Source organism: Pongo pygmaeus, chromosome 4 (assembly GCF_028885625.2).
Source record: "Pongo pygmaeus isolate AG05252 chromosome 4, NHGRI_mPonPyg2-v2.0_pri, whole genome shotgun sequence".
Lineage (NCBI taxonomy): Eukaryota > Metazoa > Chordata > Mammalia > Primates > Hominidae > Pongo > Pongo pygmaeus.
Genome location: NC_072377.2, coordinates 14,705,140 through 14,725,185, shown reverse-complemented (window position 1 = coordinate 14,725,185; position 20,046 = coordinate 14,705,140). Strand labels below are relative to the sequence as shown.

Genomic DNA, 20,046 nt, shown 5'->3' with positions numbered 1-20,046 from the left:
CTCTGTGCTCCCCAGTGAGGTACACGCTTATGCAGTTTGAACCCAGGCTAAAATCAGTGTCCATCTGGAGGTGGAGTATGGAAGGAGGGGCCCAACACATCTCCTGGGGTCCTTATCCCATGTGTGGCCTTGGGAAATTCTTGGAGCACTCTATCTTCAGTTTTCTCCTGTATGAAATGAAAGCATTTTACTATATGCATCTTCTCTAACTGGGAAGCCAGAGTGAGAATCCACGTGTGAAGTATTCAACTTCTACAAGCACTTGGTGAACAGAAGCTGTTGCCATTGGTATCTGTCTCCCTACTCTTGTTTTTGACAAAGACAATCATCTGGGTACTTGTGGGAATGGGCGAGCCATAGGGCCAGCAGGGGAAGTATGAAAGCCATAGCTTCCCAGAGCTGCTGCAAGTCAGAAGCAGAAGCAGGAGTTTCAATGGCAACTTGCAGGCGGAATCTCAGAGGACAACCACTATGCACATAAAATGTGACTCAGTTTCAGGTATAAAAACCAGGGATAAAAACGGAACTGCCTCATCCATGTGCAGCACGTTCCTCTGTCTGAAATGACGAACTGTACTGTGGGTCCACATGCCTGCTGCCCTGATAACAAAGAGTATGAATTCGGGAAGCACCTTTTCATTCTTGGGTAGGTGGAGTAAAAGATCCCTTAATACAGGGGTCACCAATGTGTGGGCTGTGGACCAGTTGGTCCGTGGCTTGTTAGGAGCTGGGCTGCACAGTGGGAGGTGAGCAGCAGGTGAGCGGGCATTAACACCTGAGTTCAGCTTCCTGTCAGATCAGCAGCGGCATCAGATTCTCACAGGAGTGCGAACCCGACTGTGAATCGTGCATGCGAGGAATCCAGGTTGTGCACTCCTTATGGGATGAGAATCTAACTAACGCCTGATGATCTGAGGCAGATCAGTTTCACCCTAAAACCATCCCTGCCCTCACCAACACCGCTGGTCTGTGGAAAAATCGTCTTCCACAAAACCGGTCCCTGGGGACCGCCGCCTTAATATGATCAAAGAAAATTTATGAAGGATGTATGGGGTGGAGGTAGGGAGGAAAAGAGGGCAAATCAAAGTTAGCATCATGAAGTAATTATCCATGCAAATGTATTACATGTAAGAAAGGAGGAAAAAGCAGAAGAAACACAGGGGCATATTCAGGGCAGCTATGCACGTTAAGATGGGACAGTGCGTGGACACTCCAGCACCAGAGGGTGGATGCCCCGCAGAGGTGCGAGACTGAGTACAGATGAGGCACAGGAGATGTGGCAATGACACCCAAGTAGGACAGAAGATGGACGTGACTAACCTGGGGCCAAAGCTCACAGAGGGAACAACATGGACTTAAACTAACCAAATAGTATCAAGTCTAACAGAAGAATTTGACTTTGGGAATTTATTTTCTTTCCATTGCCCAACATCCCCGCAAGGTAAGACACTCTCTTCAACAAACGTTGTTACCCAGGGGTGTCAAGTTTGGGAAATGCTGCTCCCTCACCCTCAGGTCATTTGGAGAGCAGCCATAGTCTCTCACTGCGGTTGGCCAAAGCATAATTCCTCTTTGCCGTGACAAGTCTTCAAGTACCTGCAGATAGTGCCCATGTTCCCGCAGCCTGCCTGCCTTTCCTTAGGGTGACATTTTATTTCTTGAACTTTTCAGGCAGAGCATGACCTGGAGCTCCTTTGACACCAGCTCACTCTCCTCCCAACACTCTCCCCTTTCAGAGTATACTATGCAGTCATAAAAAAGAAGGATATCGTGTCCTTTGCAACAACATAGACAGAGCTGGAGGCCGTTATCCTTAGCAAACTAAAGCACGAACAGAAAACCAACTACCCATGTTCTCACAAGTGTGAGCTAAACAATGAGAATACATGGACACAAAGAGAGGAACAACAGACACTACGACCTACTTGAAGGTGGAGGCTGGGAGGAGGAAAAGGATCAGAAAAAATACCTATTGGGTACTATGCTTAGCACCTTGGTGAAGAAATAATCTGTACACCAACCCCCTGTGACATGAGTTTATCTATGTAACAAACCTGCACATGTGCCCCTGAACCTAAAATAAAAGTTAAAAATAAACATTTTTTTAAAAGACGGATTTTGGTTTATATTAAATGGAGAAAGGTAAAAGTTCAACTCGTATGTTGAAAGCAAAAATGGAAAACAGGATTGGCTTCTTCAAAGGCTCATCTTGTAGAACTGCCACTTGGAAACTTCCTGGTAATGTACTAAAGACAGCAGTCGCCACGACTGCTCTTCCTAAGGGAAGAACACAGCTTAACCTTGGGCCCTGCGGCTTCAGTGGGATTCCAAAAGGTTTAATGAAATGACTCCTCTAAAATAGTCTGAAAGTAAAAGTCTTTAACATTTAAAAAAAAAAAGAGCAAGGAAAGAGATATGGAATAATAGGGTAAAACACACACATGCTCACGTGCATACACACCCACAAACACGCAGGAAAAACACATGCTCATGTGCATACACACCCACAAACACGCAGGAAAAACACACATGCTCATGTGCGTACACACCCACAAACACGCAGGAAAAACACATGCTCATGTGCGTGCACACACATACACACAGGAAAACATGCTCACATGCGTACACACATAAACACGCAGGAAAAACACACATGCTCATGTGCGTGCACACCCACAAACACGCAGGAAAAACACATGCTCATGTGCGTGCACAGCCACAAACATGCAGGAAAAACACACATGCTCATGTGCGTTCACACACATACACACAGGAAAACATGCTCACGTGCGTACACACATAAACACACAGGAAAAACACACATGCTCATGTGCGTGCACACACATATACACACAGGAAAAACATGCTCACGTGCGTACACACATACACACAGGAAAAACACATGCTCACGTGCGTACACACAAACATGCAGGAAAACCACACATGCTCATGTGCGTACACACACATACACAGGAAAAACAGGTTCACGTGCATGTTTGTGTACACATATGCAGGAAAAGCACACAGGCTGATGTGCATGCACACGCATATACACGCAGGAAAAACATGCTGATATGCGTGCATACACATATACATGCAGGAAAAACACATCCTCACGTGCATGAGCACGTACATACAGACGCACACGCACACAAGCAGGAAAATGGAAAGGGCATTTTCCTTGCCAAGGAGATGTTTTTAGTAGAAATAAACAGAACTGTGGCCAGTCCTTAGTGAAAATTAAACACAAGCATGACTCCCCAAAAATGATATTTCATCAACTGTTGAGCACTAAGAAGTCTAAAGAGTGTATAAATAACCAGTGTAATCTGTTCGAGGATATTATAACTATAGCTTCCAGGGCATGTTCTTACTAGATAATCATTCTGGAATATATCCTGTTTTTATTACTCTCACACTCCTCAAGTCAGTTTTGCCCAGTAGGGACACATTAAATTGATTTGATATTCATTAAGCAAAACAAAACCACACAGGGGCTGGACAATCGAACACAATACCCATGTGATCCAAACAGCAGCCAGAAAGCAGGACGATGACTTCCCTCGGTCACCGCAGTGGAAGGAGTTATTTGGGGGAATGACAGCACTGTGCACTCCATCAAATAACATATGTAAGCCCATTTCTTCATTAAACACATGCTGTTGCCACCTGTGACTCTTACTCTGTACTGATTCAAAACACTCATATATTAAAACTGATTAATGAAACTTTCTGTGATTGATTTGGTGCTGAGATCTGTTGGGATCTGAATTCTAGCATCTGACATATCTGACAGGCCCTTGTCTAGATTTGATATGCACACCTTCCAAACCAATTCAACCACTCACAGGCTTTCTGCATGAGAACAGACACCTGCAACATGATGCTGGAAACTCCCTCCAGCACTGCTGACGCCATCCACTCACCAACCTCTGCACTGACAGTCTCACTTGCAAAGCTTTTAATGTAATAACAATTATTTCAGCTATGGCACTAAGCCTGTCCTTGCTATACGCTGGAAATTTGCCCATTTTTAAGAAAAACAGCGCTTAACACAGCAAAGTAGCTTTCCGGATGCCTGAATTGGGATGAGTAGTCTCTCCAGATGTCACATACAGACATAAAAGTTCTGAATAGGTTATGTGGAGTCAGTTAAAAGGCAAGACTGCACTCTTCTCCCCTACAGGAGGTGACATCAGGGATTAAACTAGTCTGTTCTGCAGGACCTCGGGTCCACCTGAGATGACTGGTCCATCATCGCCCATCACTACCTTTGTCAGTCAGCATGTCTGATCTAACTGTGGCTCTAGACTGGACGTGACTTCCTTACTGACCTGTGGGGTATGCAGACTGTCTTACTATCAGAAGCTTGCCTCCTGCCATCTTCTACCTGGAGATCAGTGTGGGAGGATGAGGAGAGTTTTGGTCTCGTGCTAGCACCCTTGGTTGATTCTTTTATTATAGCCATTCAACAGTCTAATTCTAGTAACTAAGAGACAGCCCATATTTTCCCTTCTTGTCTACAAATTAAATGTTGAAAGCCCTGGTCAAATGCCCACCCACTAATTCCACCACATGTCCTTCCTCAAGCCAGAAACCTAGTAGAGAACAAAATAAAGTTAACACGTTATAACTTGTTCATTCACTTTTCCTGACCAGCAGTTTAAAAATTGTCTCTAGAACTCTGCCTAGGATTAACCTCACTCTGAGTAATGCATGAAATCCACCTTCTTTAAAAAGCACAAGTGCGTTTTCAGCTTCTGGCATCCCCCCACTTTCCCACAGTTGCTTGGACTGATATGCTCAATATGGTGATATAATTATCAAGTTCTTTTGGTACCCAGGGATCTAATTTGTCCTAGAACAGAGGCTTGAACGCGCTTAGATTAAATAAGTCTTTCCTTACAAAGCCTTCACCATTTGGGGCTTTTGCTTCTTCTGGCCTAGGTCTGGAGAGTGGTCCCCTCGAGGAAAGCAAGAGGTAAAGTGAGAGATGATGGGGTCTGCTTTCTGCTTGTCGTCCATCAACATCACAGCTCCCAAGCAGAACGCTCAACCCTTCCTTGATCTTCTGGTTCCGAATTTTGTACTTCAACAAATGGAAGGGAAAACAAACAAATGATAACAAAACCCAAAAAGCCTTACCAGTCTCTCCAAGCCTGGCTTATCTGGAGCTTTTAAGCTGTCCTGGCAAAACTCTAGCTAATACATAGTTGGCCAATCTCTCTACCTATTCAATAAGAACAACGAAGATCAGTACAAACGTGTCAGAAATACATACGAAAATACATTCAGGTAAGTTTACCTCTTTCCTCACTGAACCAAAGACTTGTGGTCCTTTGATAATAAAATATTTAGTTTATGAAGCTGAGTATCAAAATAAGAAATAAAGAATCATAAAATGCCCTTTAAAACAGAAATTTAACAAGTAAACAGGGCTGGGCACAGTGGCTCATGCCCATAATCCCAGCACTTTGGGAAGCTGAGGTGGGTGGATCACTTGAGGTCAGGAGTCTGAGGCCAGCCTGGCCAACGTGGTGAAACCCTGTCTCTACTAAAATGGTGGCGCGCGCCTATAATCCCAGCTACTTGGGAGGCTGAGGCAGGAGAACTGCTTGAACCTGGGAGACAGAGGTTGCAGTGAGCCAAGATCACACCACTGCACTCCAGCCTGGGCGACAGAGTGAGACTATGTCTCAAAAAAAACAGGGCTATTCATGTACACCTATTTCCAATTGGGCATTTTAAGGCCTTAACACTTTGTCTCTTGACCTTGTGTTGAAGTGCCTCACCTTTTACATTACATTAATCAAGTCCTACTGACAAACAGCTAATTAAAGCAGACATTTACAACCCTCCATTTAGAAATGACCCTCAGCAAGAAACTATAAAATCTGAAGTCAGTGGGCAGTCTTATATTTTCAATCAATCCCTACTGAAAAACTGCGTTACAAATGAAGATAATATATTGTTAATTCCTTCACCCGATAATCATCTACTCGGTGACTATGATGTGTCAGGTATATCAGCGCTGCATGATCTTCCACAATAACTTCTAAGCTCTCTGTTGGCATAAAACTTTTCTCTACTTGAAAATACTGATCCGATGTTAACAAATAAAAATTGTATAAATTTAAACCACAATTTTACATCATCTTACAGAAAAAAATTTAGTGTTTTAAGTTATTCTGATAAAAGGACTTTCCTTTCAGATAATATTATAATATCACTCTCTTCCCACTGGCCAGTATGAATGCTTTATACATGTTTATTTGGAGGAAAAAAAATCACTTATTTCTGTTGAAATTTTAGCTGGGATGTAAGATCTAAATACTTTGTACTTAGTGATGCGTACAAAATGATTTTTGCCAATATGAATGGAACCATGGGTAAGGGTTTTTCCCAGCAGTCTACTCTGCTCCGAGGGGCAGCAGCTGGAGATGGACAGGGTTGTGTATATCCCACGAAAGGCTTTTGGTTTTGATGTTAAGAACAGGATCAGAGTGAGGTTATTACTCGGAGGAAGACAGGAAGTAGATTAAGCAGTTACTGTTGCTCAAAGGTTAATGAGGTAGAGACAACATTATACCTAGACATTTGTATCTTTGTCCCTTAAAGTCTGTATTATTTTATCTATATCGGTAAGTTACAATCAGGGTCGAGACAGGAAAAAAAGAACATTGGCCAGCAGCTACTCTAAGAAAAGCATTCTGAGGTGCTTTCCATGTGTAATTTAATTTGTCTCACATTCCTTAGAGATTGTATTATTCCTATATTGTAGCTAAGGAAGTTGAGGTACTACACAGTAACTTATCCCAGATCACTCAGCAAATTTAGGGGGGTGTGTTTGTTATACTATATTTTCTCAATTATTTCAATAAAGATTACATTTTTATAGAAAGACATAATTGATTAGATCTATTTTTTTGGATATTCCCACCAATGGGAAGACCACCTGTTTTTTAAAATCAGTATGCCACACTAGATACTACAGTCTATGTAAAGACATAATGCTATGCCAGTAGATGCCAAGTGATGCCAAGGTCAAATCTAATGCTCAGTCACACAGGGGCTGATGATGCAGGCGACAGTCCTAGGCTGTTAGTTTCCTCTTGCTTTCACTGGCTGGTGGACATATTTAATTACTCATTCGTACCCATGTCAGAAAAATAAATTAAAGAAATCAAATGTGTAAGAGCATATAGAGAGAATTTAATGCACTAACGAGTGCAGCTAAATAATTCATATTAAACAAAAATTACTGAGGCTTGATCATACACGGTGAACTTTCTACTCTAAAATATCACATGCTGGATTTTAACTATTCTCACTGACAAGCTTAAAGCAATCCTGGACTTGCGATATGCTGAAAAGCTGAAGATCACTCATACATTTCTGGTGGTAAAGTACCATGGTACACTCATTCTGGAAAATAGTTTGGCAGTGTCTTTTAAAAACTAAACGTGTGCTTACCAAAGGACCCAGCAAATGCACTCCTGGGCATTTATTCCAAAGAAATGAAAACCATGTTCATGCAAAAACCCAGACAGGATTGTTCATAATTTCTGTATATTTCCCTGTAATAGCCAAAAACTGAAAATAACTCAAATGTCCCCAATGGACAAATAGTTAAATAAACTGTGATATATCCAGACCGTGAAATACTACTCAGTAATAAAGAGGAAGGAACTACTATGGATACATGCAACAAAGTGGGTGTATCAAAGGAATTATGCTGAGTTAAAATAAAGCCATCTCAAAAAGTTACATGCTGCATGACTCCATTTATGTAACATTTTAGAAATAACAAAATAATAGAAGCAGAGAAGAACAGATAAGTGGTTGCCAGGGGTTAGAGATGGAGCAGGGGTTAGATATGACTGAAGGAAGCCAGCGCAGGGAACCTTTTGATTATGGGAAAATTCTGTATGGTTCTGTATCTTGAAAGTGATGGTGGTTACACAAATCTATACTTGATACAATTGCACAGGACTAAACACACACATACACATGGGCACACATACACATCTAAACCTCGCGGAAAGTGAATAAGCCCTGTGGGCTGCAGCAAAGTCAGTGTCCTGGTTTGATTGTGTACTGAGGTTATGCAAGATGCTACCACTGTGGGAGGCTTGGTGAAGATGCACAGGACCTCCTCGCCCATTTCTCTCTTTTTTTTTACAACTTTCTGTGATTCTATAATTACTTCAAAATAAAAAGTAAAACGAAAAGCTAGGGAGTATGTTTAAAGATATGACATCTTTGGAGGTACAAACAAACGGTCCTCAACCTAAGATGGTTTGATTTTGATTTTTCAACTTAACGATGGACTTATTTGGGCATAACTCCATCACACATGTAAGTCGAGGAGCATATGGACTTACAACGGTTCAACCTGTGAATTTTCATCTTTGCGATAGTATTAGTGCATTTTCAACAATAGATTTATTAGCATGTAACCCCCTAAGTTAAGAAGCATGTGTATGTATGTGGGGTGGAAATAGGAATGAAAGAAACAAAAAACAAATCATTTTAGAGAATAAAGACAGGCGACTCATCAACAAAAATACTTCCAGGAAGGCCAAAAGGAAAGGCTTGGAAGCTGGGAACCAAATTTTAGACAACTTTGCACAAGAGATATAAGGCATCTGGAGGAATCCAGGGCGCATGAGAGACTGGGATAATTCAGAAAACGACTGTGTTCTGTGGCTGCGGAGAGTCATTTCCATGTAGAGCAAAAAGCCACACCTCCCATGGGAAAGCCCCCAAGGAGGAAGTCAGGCCTGCTTAGTGACAGGCTCTGCACTGGAACCACTGATATTCAGAGCACCCATCAGAGGGCAGCTAGTCTACACAATGAGCACTGTGGACCTTTAGTCAGTTTTCCTGTTTAGTTTAAACACCAGATGCCTGATGCAGTCTCCAGCTCTGCAAGGGAAAGAAGGAAAAGAAATCTGGGTCCTCTAAGCAGTGGGTGCTTGAGAGAGCACTGGGTATGTTTTCAATATACTCCTGGAGCAAACTCGGTGAGGACCTGAGGGTCACAGGAGAGGCAGCTCCGAGAGCCTCACACACCAAGAAGCCAGAGCGCACCTGCTTCCCAGGACCCCTCCCCCGGCCCCAGTGCAAGAAGCCTGGCAGCTCTGGCCTTCTCCCTCTTCTCCCCTTGCAGAGCTGAGCAATGGTCCCAGCACAAAGAAGACTGGATGCTCAATTGTTAGGCATAAAGACAGAGCCAGGCTGGTGTCTGCAACAAAACATCTCCAGGTGGCTGGGAGGCCTTTGTTTTTGACTTCTGAATAAAATGAAAGGTTCCTCTTTTCCCAGCCATTACTCAAAACAAAAACTTGTCCCAGTTCAGTGTGTAAGTTTGCAGAAACAGAACCAAGAGGCTTCCTTTACTTAAACCCGGCAAGAATCACAGCCCAATTCAAGTGGGAATGATTTTTCCTGGGAAACCTTGGCTTCTGAGAACAAAAATCAATGCAATGGAATTGAATCAATTTCAGAAACAAACTCTGGCTGAGAGCTCAATGTCACCACCTGGTTGCCTCAAATAACCCACACATTTCAAAGGTAATTATCAGTTAACTGAGGACCAAATTTTGAAAATGAAGTTGAATGAATATGAATGAATGAAAATAGTTATGCTTTTGCTGTATTTGAAAATGGAAATCTCATTCAATCACTAAATCTATCATTAAATCTCAGAATAATGTGCCAGAAATAGACATCACTTATTTCACAGGCTTTCACTGAGTATCTGCCAATTCCAGGAGGTAGACTAGTTAGTGGAAACAGAAAGGTAAGTGAGACATGGTCCTGGGCTTCAAGGAACTTAAAGGCTACCAAGAGAAACAAACAAATGTCTAAAATGTAGGAGACACACAAAAGCAGAAGCATGTTCTTCTGGTCATTCATTTAGGTATCACCTCCTTGCACATTACCATTGCCTTGAGAGACCCTTTGGAATGAATGAGTGAAAAGAGTGAATGAACAAATAAACAGTGAAAAATGCATTCAAAAGGAAAGGAGGACAAACAACAAAGGACAAACAGCAGGAGCATTATCAATGGAACTGATGTAAATAAATGCCATACACAGGACTGAAGAGAATGCATACTGCAGGGGGACTGAGAGTGGATGACAACGTGTAGGTGGAGAAAGATCCTCCCCAAATCAAACCCAAACTTATGTCAAGCCAATCAACATTCCTTTCAAATACTTAAAAAACAAAACAGAAACGGAACAAAGCACCAGGCCGTAGGCATTCTGAAAGGAGGCTACGAACCTCAGGATTCTTTTTAGAGAAAACAGCATTTTGGAATACTTCCAAATCTGGCTTGAGGGGCAAATGGGCTGAAATTTCTATCAACCACCTGCTGCATTCTACCTCAAGGTAGAAAATATTTGTCCCCTAGGTAAAATGTGTCCCCTTTTCTCTCTTCTCAGGAACAAGTGTCTATTCTGTCCTCTGGGGTAAAAGAATCAGGGTCCAGAGATCTCAGTTTTTGGAGTCTAAGAGCTTGGTCTTCAACAAGACTTCCGGCAGCCACCTTCTTCCAGGGGTTTCTTAAAGGGATTCCTGAGCTAATGCTCAGTAAACATCACCTTGACTTCGCACCTTTTTAAAGTGAGTCGTTATGACCTCACGTTTGTATTACTTGTTCATCAGAGGGCCAGGAATTTATTGCAAAAAGAGACGGTGACAACTATACTCCAGATAAAGTGAGGACGAGAGCCACTGTAGAACACCTGGCAGTGAGGAAGACTAACTTCTGTCAGGAGAAGCCTTTGGCGGGCAACTTCTAAAAAAGCTTCATGAATTTGCCTAAATGAAAAAGACAAGCCATTTTTTCTTTTCTTTTTTTTTTTTTTTTAAGATGGAGTCTCGCTCTGTCGCCCAGGCTGGAGTGCAGTGGCACGATCTTGGCTCACTGCAAGCTCTGCCTTCCGGGTTCATACCATCCTCCTGCCTCAGCCTCCCGAGTAGCTGGGACTACAGGCGCCTGCCACCACGCCCGGCTAAATTTTTTGTATTTTTAGTAGAGTCGGGGTTTTACCGTGTGTTAGCCAGGATGGTCTCAATCTCCTGACCTCATGATCCAACCGCCTCAGCCTCCCAAAGTGCTCAGATTACAGGCATGAGTCACCACACCCAGCCAAGACAAGCTACTTTTTCTGTCTTCCTCTATGTAATTTTTAATTGTATGATCTGCTTAAGAAGAAAAGACTCAGACAATGTGTATCTTTTAGCAATTTTTCGTTCATCTGATATGTAAATACATTTAGTGACTTTATGCAAATACCTAGCAAATTAGCATGATTTCCTCTTCTAGGCCCATCTAGCTTTTCATTTTAAACTAATTAAACTTGTTCTAAGCTTATCTTAGTTTTCATTCAATAACCAGCTTCAAAATACGATGACTGAAGAAACCATTCTTTCCTGCATGGAACCTACCAAGGATTCCTGGGAGTTTCAGGGCTTTTGTACAGCACAGAGAAAGAACTGAGGGAAATTCTCAGGCTGGTCAGGGAAAGACAAATCTACTGAAGAAACGGGCAGCATTCCAGCCTGCGGGCAGCGTCCCTGAATGCCAATCACACGGGGAACACGTGTGTCCTGCTATGCCCTCCCTAACTGGGCCCCAATCCCTCCTTGGTCCCAGGTTACGTGAGGTGTACACAAGTAAGAGGAGCAGATCGGGGAAAACATGCCAGTTTCTCTGCTACTAAGACGGCCTTTCATAGACTGCACTAAAAATCCTGCAGTCATAAAAGTGAACCACTTAGTCCTTAAAACTGATTTAAGGTCTCCTTAGTCTACAAACTCATACATACTAGAAATCCCTACTGTGCAAGTCAATGAAAACAAAATGTATTTTTACTTTTAAATAATTTCCAAACCTAGTGACAATACGGACTCCAAGGTCTTCTAAGTGGATGCTCATATTAGAAGATTGTTCCTTAAAAACGCTGCTGTTACAAAAGCCAATGAGCCCAAACGAAGCCTCTGGACAAGAGCTTTGTTTCTGTGTTTGAGACAGGGTCCTGCTCTGTCACCCAGGCTGGAGTGCAATGGTGTGATGTCGGCTCATTGCAACCTTCATCTTCTGAGCTCAAGTGACCCTCCTGCCTCAGCCTCCCAAGTAGATGGGACTACAGGTGCCACCACACCCGGCTATTTTTTTTTTTTTTAAAGTATTTGTAGGTAACAGCTTTTGAAAAAGCACTTTCCTTCCAGTTATCCTTTAGTGTCTGGTTTCTGAAAACCACTGCCGAGTTGAAAAGGTGACTTAAATCACAAATACTGCTTGGTAGGAAGAGTCTTCTGTCCTATAAGGAAGCTAGATCCTTAACTCAGACTGCTAAGCTGCTACAGAATATGGCCAGGCATGCCACACAAACACCAGCTCCAATCACCTGGCTCCGGAACGTGCCACAGATGCGACACCCTCTGCCCTCTGCTCCTTCCTCTCGATTTGGCCTCTCAGCCACTCCCAGCTGCCTGACACTCTTCCTGCCTCTCCCTTATGACATCTATGGCATCCAGGGCAACTGTGATCACTGGGCCCCGAATGAGGAACCTGTAGACTGGACATCCCTGCCCAGGCCCCTGCCCTCAGAAGGGTCCAGGCTGCTGTGCTCCTGGCCCATGTTCTGTCAATGTCACGGCTTAGTGAACTATGTCACAATCTGTTTTCATACACAGATCACCTTAACCCTCTCCTTCTCTCTCAGCTAGGGTGTAAAAACATGTAAAGTAACACACAATCACACGCATGACAACTGCCGTTAACAGGTGCATGTGGAGGGAGCTCTAGAAGGTGCATGGGAGAGCAGCTAACTACTCCCATCCTTGTCTCAAAGGTGCCAGAAAGTCCTGGATCGGGGGACACTGTGTTGAGCGGGAGGGGCCCTGGAAGAGGAGGACACAGCACAAGACAGGCTGCAAGGAAAAACGTGGTCTATGTTGTGAGGATGCGGAGGTATCAGGCTGCTCCCCACATACAAGAAGAACCACTGGTAGTTTAAAAGCAGGGGTACGGCCTAGTCAAATTTCTATTTCAGAAAAATTACTCTGGTAGTGGTGCCACAGGGAGGCTGGGGCAAAGAGCTAGCAGAGGCTGGAGGGCAGCAAGAGACAAGCTCGGTTCAAAATGAGTGGGAAACTTAAGTCTAGTGGCACGTGCAGCAATGACTAGAAACTGCCACAGAACAATGTCCACTTAATGTGTCTCCTCAAAAAAAATAGGCTCTTTGTAAGAATTTTCAAGAGCAATTTCAGTGATGGCATTCTGAGGAGCAGGAAAAGAAGCTAGCTGTGCCAGTTTCTATCCTGATGACCATCTCAGGACCAAGAAGCACCAGCCCCTTGGCAGAAAGGATCGAGAGAGCCAGCTACCAGCCTGGGGCAGGACTGAGTGCAAACCCCAGGGGTCCCAGTGGTTTGCTGTGTACTCTCCTCCACTCCTTCACAGCCTCACAGGGTTTCTGAGGGAAGCCTGCAGTCCAAACATTCCAGCGACAAATGACCCGACTGAGGACTAACTGCCCAAGATCTCAGAGCTGGTAGTGCCGTTCTTTTCCTTTAAAGGAATTGTGGGTCTCTGAGTGCTGATGCCTTGAAATGAGGCAAGTCAGGCCTCGCCCTCCCCTCTTTCCCCAGTAGTCCTACTCTTCCAGATCCTTCTTCCCATCCTATGACCACAAGCTTCCATGTGCATAATCCCCAGCTACCCAGAAGGGCCCCTCATTTCCAATTCATCAAGAGCTGCATCAGAATATGTTATGATCCTCTGGGACGGCCCTTGGTGAAGCAGGGAATTTTCTTTTTTACACAGAAGTAAGGTGTGGTAAGTTGACATCCCTACTCAATTTGTAGTCACCCTGAATATGAACTTTTATTTTAAATTATTTTTTCCTCCAAAGCTACGTAGTAGTTTCTTTCATGTAATTTTATATGATTTCTACCAAGAATAACATATATATGCAAGGTATAATTAGTACCTACCTATTTTTCACACACCAAATAACATTATTTCTTATCACGAGATGAGCTGATTAACAGGTGCATGCCTGTGACATTAGCTTTAATATTATTTGTACCAGGTTGGCTCTGGCACATTTAAACTCAATATTAGGTAACACTTAACGTTTACTAGCATCTGAGAGAAGTCTCGTAAAATCCAGAGGCAAACATGTAGCCATGTGACAAGTTCACACCCAGGAAGGAAACCCAACAGCTCTGACCAACAACGCGCAGGTCCCCTACTTATGGAAATGGACGTTCTCTGTCTCTCCCAACCCTCATGGGTCCTCTCTTTATGGACAGCCCCAGCAAAGGCAGCCATGCACTCACACAACAAAGAAGGCCAGCACAAGCCTGGCTTTTCCCTGTCCACGCAGACGCACTCAGCATTAATGGACTGCATCTTATAACTTGCCACCTTTGTCCACTTTCTCACATTATGACCAAATTCAGGTTCCTCCAAAAGAGTTCAAAGACCCTTTCAGGCACAGATCACATTTTGGTCTCCTGGCACCTTACCTCTTTCACATGGGTGTGAAAGGACACTGACATGTCCAGTAGGATCTTTCGCTGCTCAACACGCCGAACGAAATCTTGAATCCGGTCTTCCAGCTGATGGGCAGCCTGATAAATCTCTTCGGGGTCACATTCTCCAGTCTGAGCCAGCTGTTCTGCTGCTTCTAGTAATTTATCCGCATTGGTGTATGTGTTCTGCACAAGAGAACATCCCAGAGAAACAGAAGGTAAATGAAAAGCACACCGGCCAGGCTGGGTGCCATAATATATAGCAACACAGTCAACTTGTGATATTCCTGATCACTTACATGAATCAAACAGAAAAATATGATGGGGAGAGATGATTTTAGGAATTCTACGCAGAATTCCTTTCCCGCTGTTGTTTTAGATTGTTGAACTTTGAACCCCATATCAAAACACTTGTACTGAAGGTAGCGATGGACTATCTGCAGGCAATTGCTGGCTGTCTTGTGACTCAGAGCTTTCAGATTTTTGCCAAGGCAGAGTCAGGAGATGGCCCCCAGCAACAAATGCCTGCTTCACTTTTTCTTCCAGTTTTATCACCAAGCAGAGAGTTCCAGTCTGTGTCTTTCCGTATGATACAATGCTTTATGATAATTCTCGAAGTACAAGGTTAAATTCCAAACAAACATAACTTGCTGTCCCTTTTCACACATTTCTACTTGTTGGTAATTCTGTGCTTGTGTTCTTTCTACTTAAGGCTATATATTTTTTATTTTTCTGTTTTGTTTTCCAGCTTGCATGACAGTCTCGCTCTGTGGCCCAGGCTGGAGTGCAGTGGTGTGATCACAGCTCACTGCAGCCTTGACCTCCTGGGCACAAGCAATCCTCCCACCTTAGCCTTCCAAGTAGCTGGAACCAAAGACACCGCTACCATGCCTGGCTAAATGTATTTTTAGGAGAGATGGGGGTTTGCAATGTTGCCCAGGCTGGTCTCGAACTCCTGGGCTCAGGTAATCCTCTCGCCTTGGCCTCCCAAAGTACCGGGATTACAGGCATGAACCACTTTGCCTGGCCACATTTTTTGAGAAAAAGGAAATAATAACTATAATGGCTCTAAAGTAGCCAGAGTTTTAAAGAGCTCAAAGTGTAAACACATGTCTAAAATACTCTAAAAATCACCTTAATTCCTAATAATCTGAGGCTGTAAGTGGGTTCCTCCGACAGGAAGGCATGCGAGAGCCCTGATGCTGTTACAGGAAGCTGCTGCGGAGGGGCCCGCGGGTGGGAGGGGAGCCCCGGGAGAGGCTGGGGGATGCCAGGACAGGAAAGGAAGGGAGCTCAGGCCTTCTAAGAAGGCCCAGGAAGTCAGCTTTTGGTTTCCCTTGAGAAACAAGGTGAATCCTTATCCTTCTCAGAGATGTAAGGTGAGCAGGGAAGGCGTCTCATCCGTGAGGGTCTGAGCAGGATGTGAGGGCGTCATGTGGGGAGGGGTGGCCTCCAAGTTGGGAGACTGGTTACATTTGCAGAATGGAATTACACAAGTAAGCCAATACCTGAGGGATAATGGGAGCCAGGTTTCTCTATTTGAGAAACAGGAGTTATAAATATAGCAAAGGAGAAAACTTGAGTGAACTCTTGGCATTGGGCTGGAATTGGAGCTGTTCGCGTGAATACATGGTTTTTAACAGACAGATGTGAATGCGCATGTGTACACACACACACACACACACACACACATGGGAGACAGATCTAAAAAGCAGCTTTCACCTATGGAACAATTCCTGACTGCTTCCCAGGGCTTCTCTCAGCCAGGCCCTCCCCTCCTATGGCTGCCACCTGGGCCTCTGGGCACAAGAGTGGGCACTCCTGTGACCGTGGTCAGCCATGAGCACCAACGGCTCTGCTGTGGAGGGTCTGCATGCACTCTTGCCTAAAAAGGTTCTCTAACCATCAGAGGCCGCACCTGCAGGTGGCTTCCTTCCAGGGAAGAAGGCTTGGAAGTCCCTGCTTACCCCCGGCTCAGCGTCACCTCGGAACCCCTGTGTCTGCATCTCTATCATAGGCACAATGGGGCCTCCATGCTGAATGAAGCTAACAGTGTAGCAAGCTGTACAGAGAACCCAGAGTGCCACAGACGCACATTTCTAAATAGCTGAATCCTGTTTTCCTATGATCACCACTACAGTTTTGAAATCGTGGACTTCTCATATTTGGTAAGTGGATCTAAAGATGACAGAGCCTCCCAACAGCCAAGTATTACGTTTCTGAAAGCCTTCCCACCTCTATTCCAACAGTTTAAGATATTTTTTAAAATGTCCCAAAGAAACAAGTGCATTTCTGAATGATCTGAGATGTGAAACAGACATCATTTATTTCCCTTTTCATCTTGTGCTTGAAGAACATGAGGCAGCACAAAAGGTGCCAGGGCTGGTGGGGCCTGTGCCAGCACTCGTGCCTCTGAAACCCCTGGCCAGGTTTTCCTGGGAACGAGACCTTCCCTGGGTCCTTCTGCAACTGGAGAACAGAGATTTCCTTGTGCTAGCAACAACCATACTCATCAGAAATGCTACCTTTTTGGCACTTAACACTGTGCCTCACAAAAGCAGCAGGACATGGATACTACCTGATTTCCCATTTCACAGGCGAGGAAATCGAGGCACAGAGGGGTGCAGTAACTTGTCCACCAAGTCAGTCAGTAGAGCTGGGATTGTTAAAACAACCAGTACCTAAGCCACAGTTCCTCATACGAGGGGAAACTCAGACACTGGACTAAAGTGGGGAGGATATCAGAGTCAGGGAGCATTTGAGAGTCTGAGAGACTGGGTTTCTCCTGTCCAATTCCTACTATCCTGTTCCCGAGGCATCTCATGCTGGACCCGTTTTCTGATCTGTGGTGTGTGGGTCATCCCTGCCATGGGGATTAGAGGGAATAAGGTGAGGCCAGGCCAGGGTGGGGGCCTAACTGGTGTCCTCTTTTTCTTGAGAACTTGGTAGGACTCAAGCAGACAAAAAGAGCCACTAGAAGGCAAATGTGCGTTAGACTTTGCTCTTCCCGCAATCCTTGGCTGCAGGGCTGTTTCTCACTAAAGATGACCAGAGGCTGTACTTAGAATTCAATGGAAAATAAGGGATTTGGGGGTCTTAGAACAGATAGGAAAAAGAAGGAAAATGAGCATTTGAGGCCTAAATACTTTCATTACATTTGCTTGGTTAAAAAGACAACAAAGTCTGCATATTGAAAACCTCCAAGGTATTTTAATTAATACAGAAATGTAATCAGAAGAATGATGGGCCAGTACATCTACAGTGCAAATTAAAAGCCCCAGGTAACTTAAATTATCACCTAAAGGCACACAAATTCCCAGGGATCGTCTTTTCATCCGTGAAGGGAAATCACGGCATCCCAAGAGACAAGCTCACCGCCCCTGCAACATGTGTGCACAGGACAGAGTAAGCAGCACCACAAACGCTAACAGTGGACCCAAGAAGTGCTGTGGATTTCTCTGGACACAGCAAAACACAGACAACTATCTATGTCTCTCACCATTTGACCAGACACACACTGTTGTGTAGTGTGGGAATGGGAGGGTTTTAGAGAGGTGAAGTGGCCCGCGGGTGATACAACTCCAACATCCTCTGGTGCTGCTTTCCAGTGCTGCTGAGGATTGCAGGAAGAGCCAAGTCTCATTATTTTCCACTGGATTCCAAATACAGCCTCTGGCCATCTTTAGTAAGAACTGGTCCTGCAGCTGAAGACTGCAGGAAGAGCAAAGTCCCAGGCGCATTTGCCTTCTAGTGGCTCTTGCTCCAAAATGTAAACACAAGGCTAGCATTCACCAAAAGATCTGAATAATCTGAATGATCGTACTGTTCTAGGCAAAGACACCACCACAAGCGCCTGCTGAGTGTCAGGCATTTCTACATGTATTCTCATCACAGCAACTCGGTGAAGGTAGGTGTTAGGCATCATTTTACAGCGAGGAAAACTGAGGCTCCAAAAGATGAAGTTTTCCACTGTCTGGCAATCAGAAAGCAGTGGAGTCACATTGGTAAATTTTAGAAGTATTTTTAATAAGGAAAAATAAGCAGATGAGAAGATTTGGTACCCTGTAAATACATGCCAATCTAAAGGAAATGCTTGATAGCAAATAATTTGCCCTGAATTTTCCACTAGTAATTTATTTTAAAAGATGAAAAACAATACATCTTATATTAGGAACCAAACTTACTGCAAAACAACAGCCTATTTTGTACATATGCATGCTCTAACGGCTGTCACAAATCAGAATTTAGAGCATGCTACACATGTGGGGACATTCTGTATGTCCACGTGTTATGGAGGCAGTTACCCTCCTTGCAAAAGATGAATGAGTTAAGTAATGATCAGGGAGTCACTGGTCTGCTTTTCTTTTAAAAATCGAGAATGAACTCAAGGTCTCCTGTTTTCCTAAATGACACACTCTTTTATCCAGGAAGACAAGATAATTACGTGGCACATACGAAAAGCTGTTGAAAGAAATGGCTTCCTGGATAATAACTTTGTGACAGGTTACATCTCTGAAAGGTAATTTGAATCCAGGGGGATAAGCAGAAAAGAGCGAGGGTGGTTTAGGAATTCACAGAGCAGGTACTTAGGAAGGATGCTATGCCAAAGATTTACTAATGATAGCAAACATATCCTCTGTGCTCTCAAAACCAGATTCTTCTTTGAACCTGAGTTTTCTGGGCTTTACTGGCTGTTTTAATCATAACTTTTTAAATCTAAAAAAGGAACATTAACATGAAAGAGTATCTTCCTTTCTGACAGTCATTTGCAAAAAGCTTCGCATGAAAAGTATTTTTTATTTCTTTTTTTACACTAGCCCATGAAAATGCACGATGGCTATTCACACCACACATACACATCAATCAGCATGGATTCATTCAACAGGATAGAGCTACTCACAATCACTGTACAAAATTAAGGAATGGACCTTCAAATTAGTCACGAGGAAGTTCTTGACTCTGCAAAACTGCATACAAAATGGATCCAAGTGCTTCCTGAGGTGACTGCAGCCGTGTCTAAAACAAATTCTGAAACCCAGGGCCCCTGCAGCTAGGTCTTGTGTCTGCAGAAGTTACACTGTATGACTTGCTTCCACCACCTAAACATGAGGTTTGAATTTTGGGTTCCTCCTTCTCAGAATACCAGAACTGTTCTATATAATAAATCTATATTTAGTATATTTTTAAATGAATTCAACCATAACATTTCACCACTTCCTTTCTGAATCTCTGCTGTATTACTTCATCAAGCCACAACTCACTAGTTTAAAGAAGTTGACTATAAGAAAAATCTTATTAAATAAATTACTGGGCTTATTTTTCAGATCAGAAAGTTAACCTTAGAAAGGTTAAGCGACTTGTCCAAAGTCAGGCGGCCAGTGCTCAAACCCCACAAATCCCACATTCGGAACACACTGGACTCCTGGCTCCTGTTTCCTAAGCACACACATTTAAAGAAATGCAAACAGCACAAGTAAGGCTTAGCCTAC

The 20,046-nt window shown here is 43.7% G+C and overlaps 1 protein-coding gene across 8 annotated transcripts in view; it reads right to left on the bottom strand.

Annotated features, from left to right (window-relative positions):
* TRIO (trio Rho guanine nucleotide exchange factor) overlaps positions 1-20,046 on the bottom strand; it is a 371,165-nt gene that overhangs the window by 163,552 nt on the left and 187,567 nt on the right. For all 8 annotated transcript variants that reach the window (XM_063664670.1, XM_054489144.2, XM_054489145.2 and 5 more), the window contains exon 11: positions 14,552-14,743. In XM_063664670.1, coding sequence (XP_063520740.1) covers positions 14,552-14,743 — 192 coding nt within the window. The remainder of the gene's footprint in view (positions 1-14,551; positions 14,744-20,046) is intronic.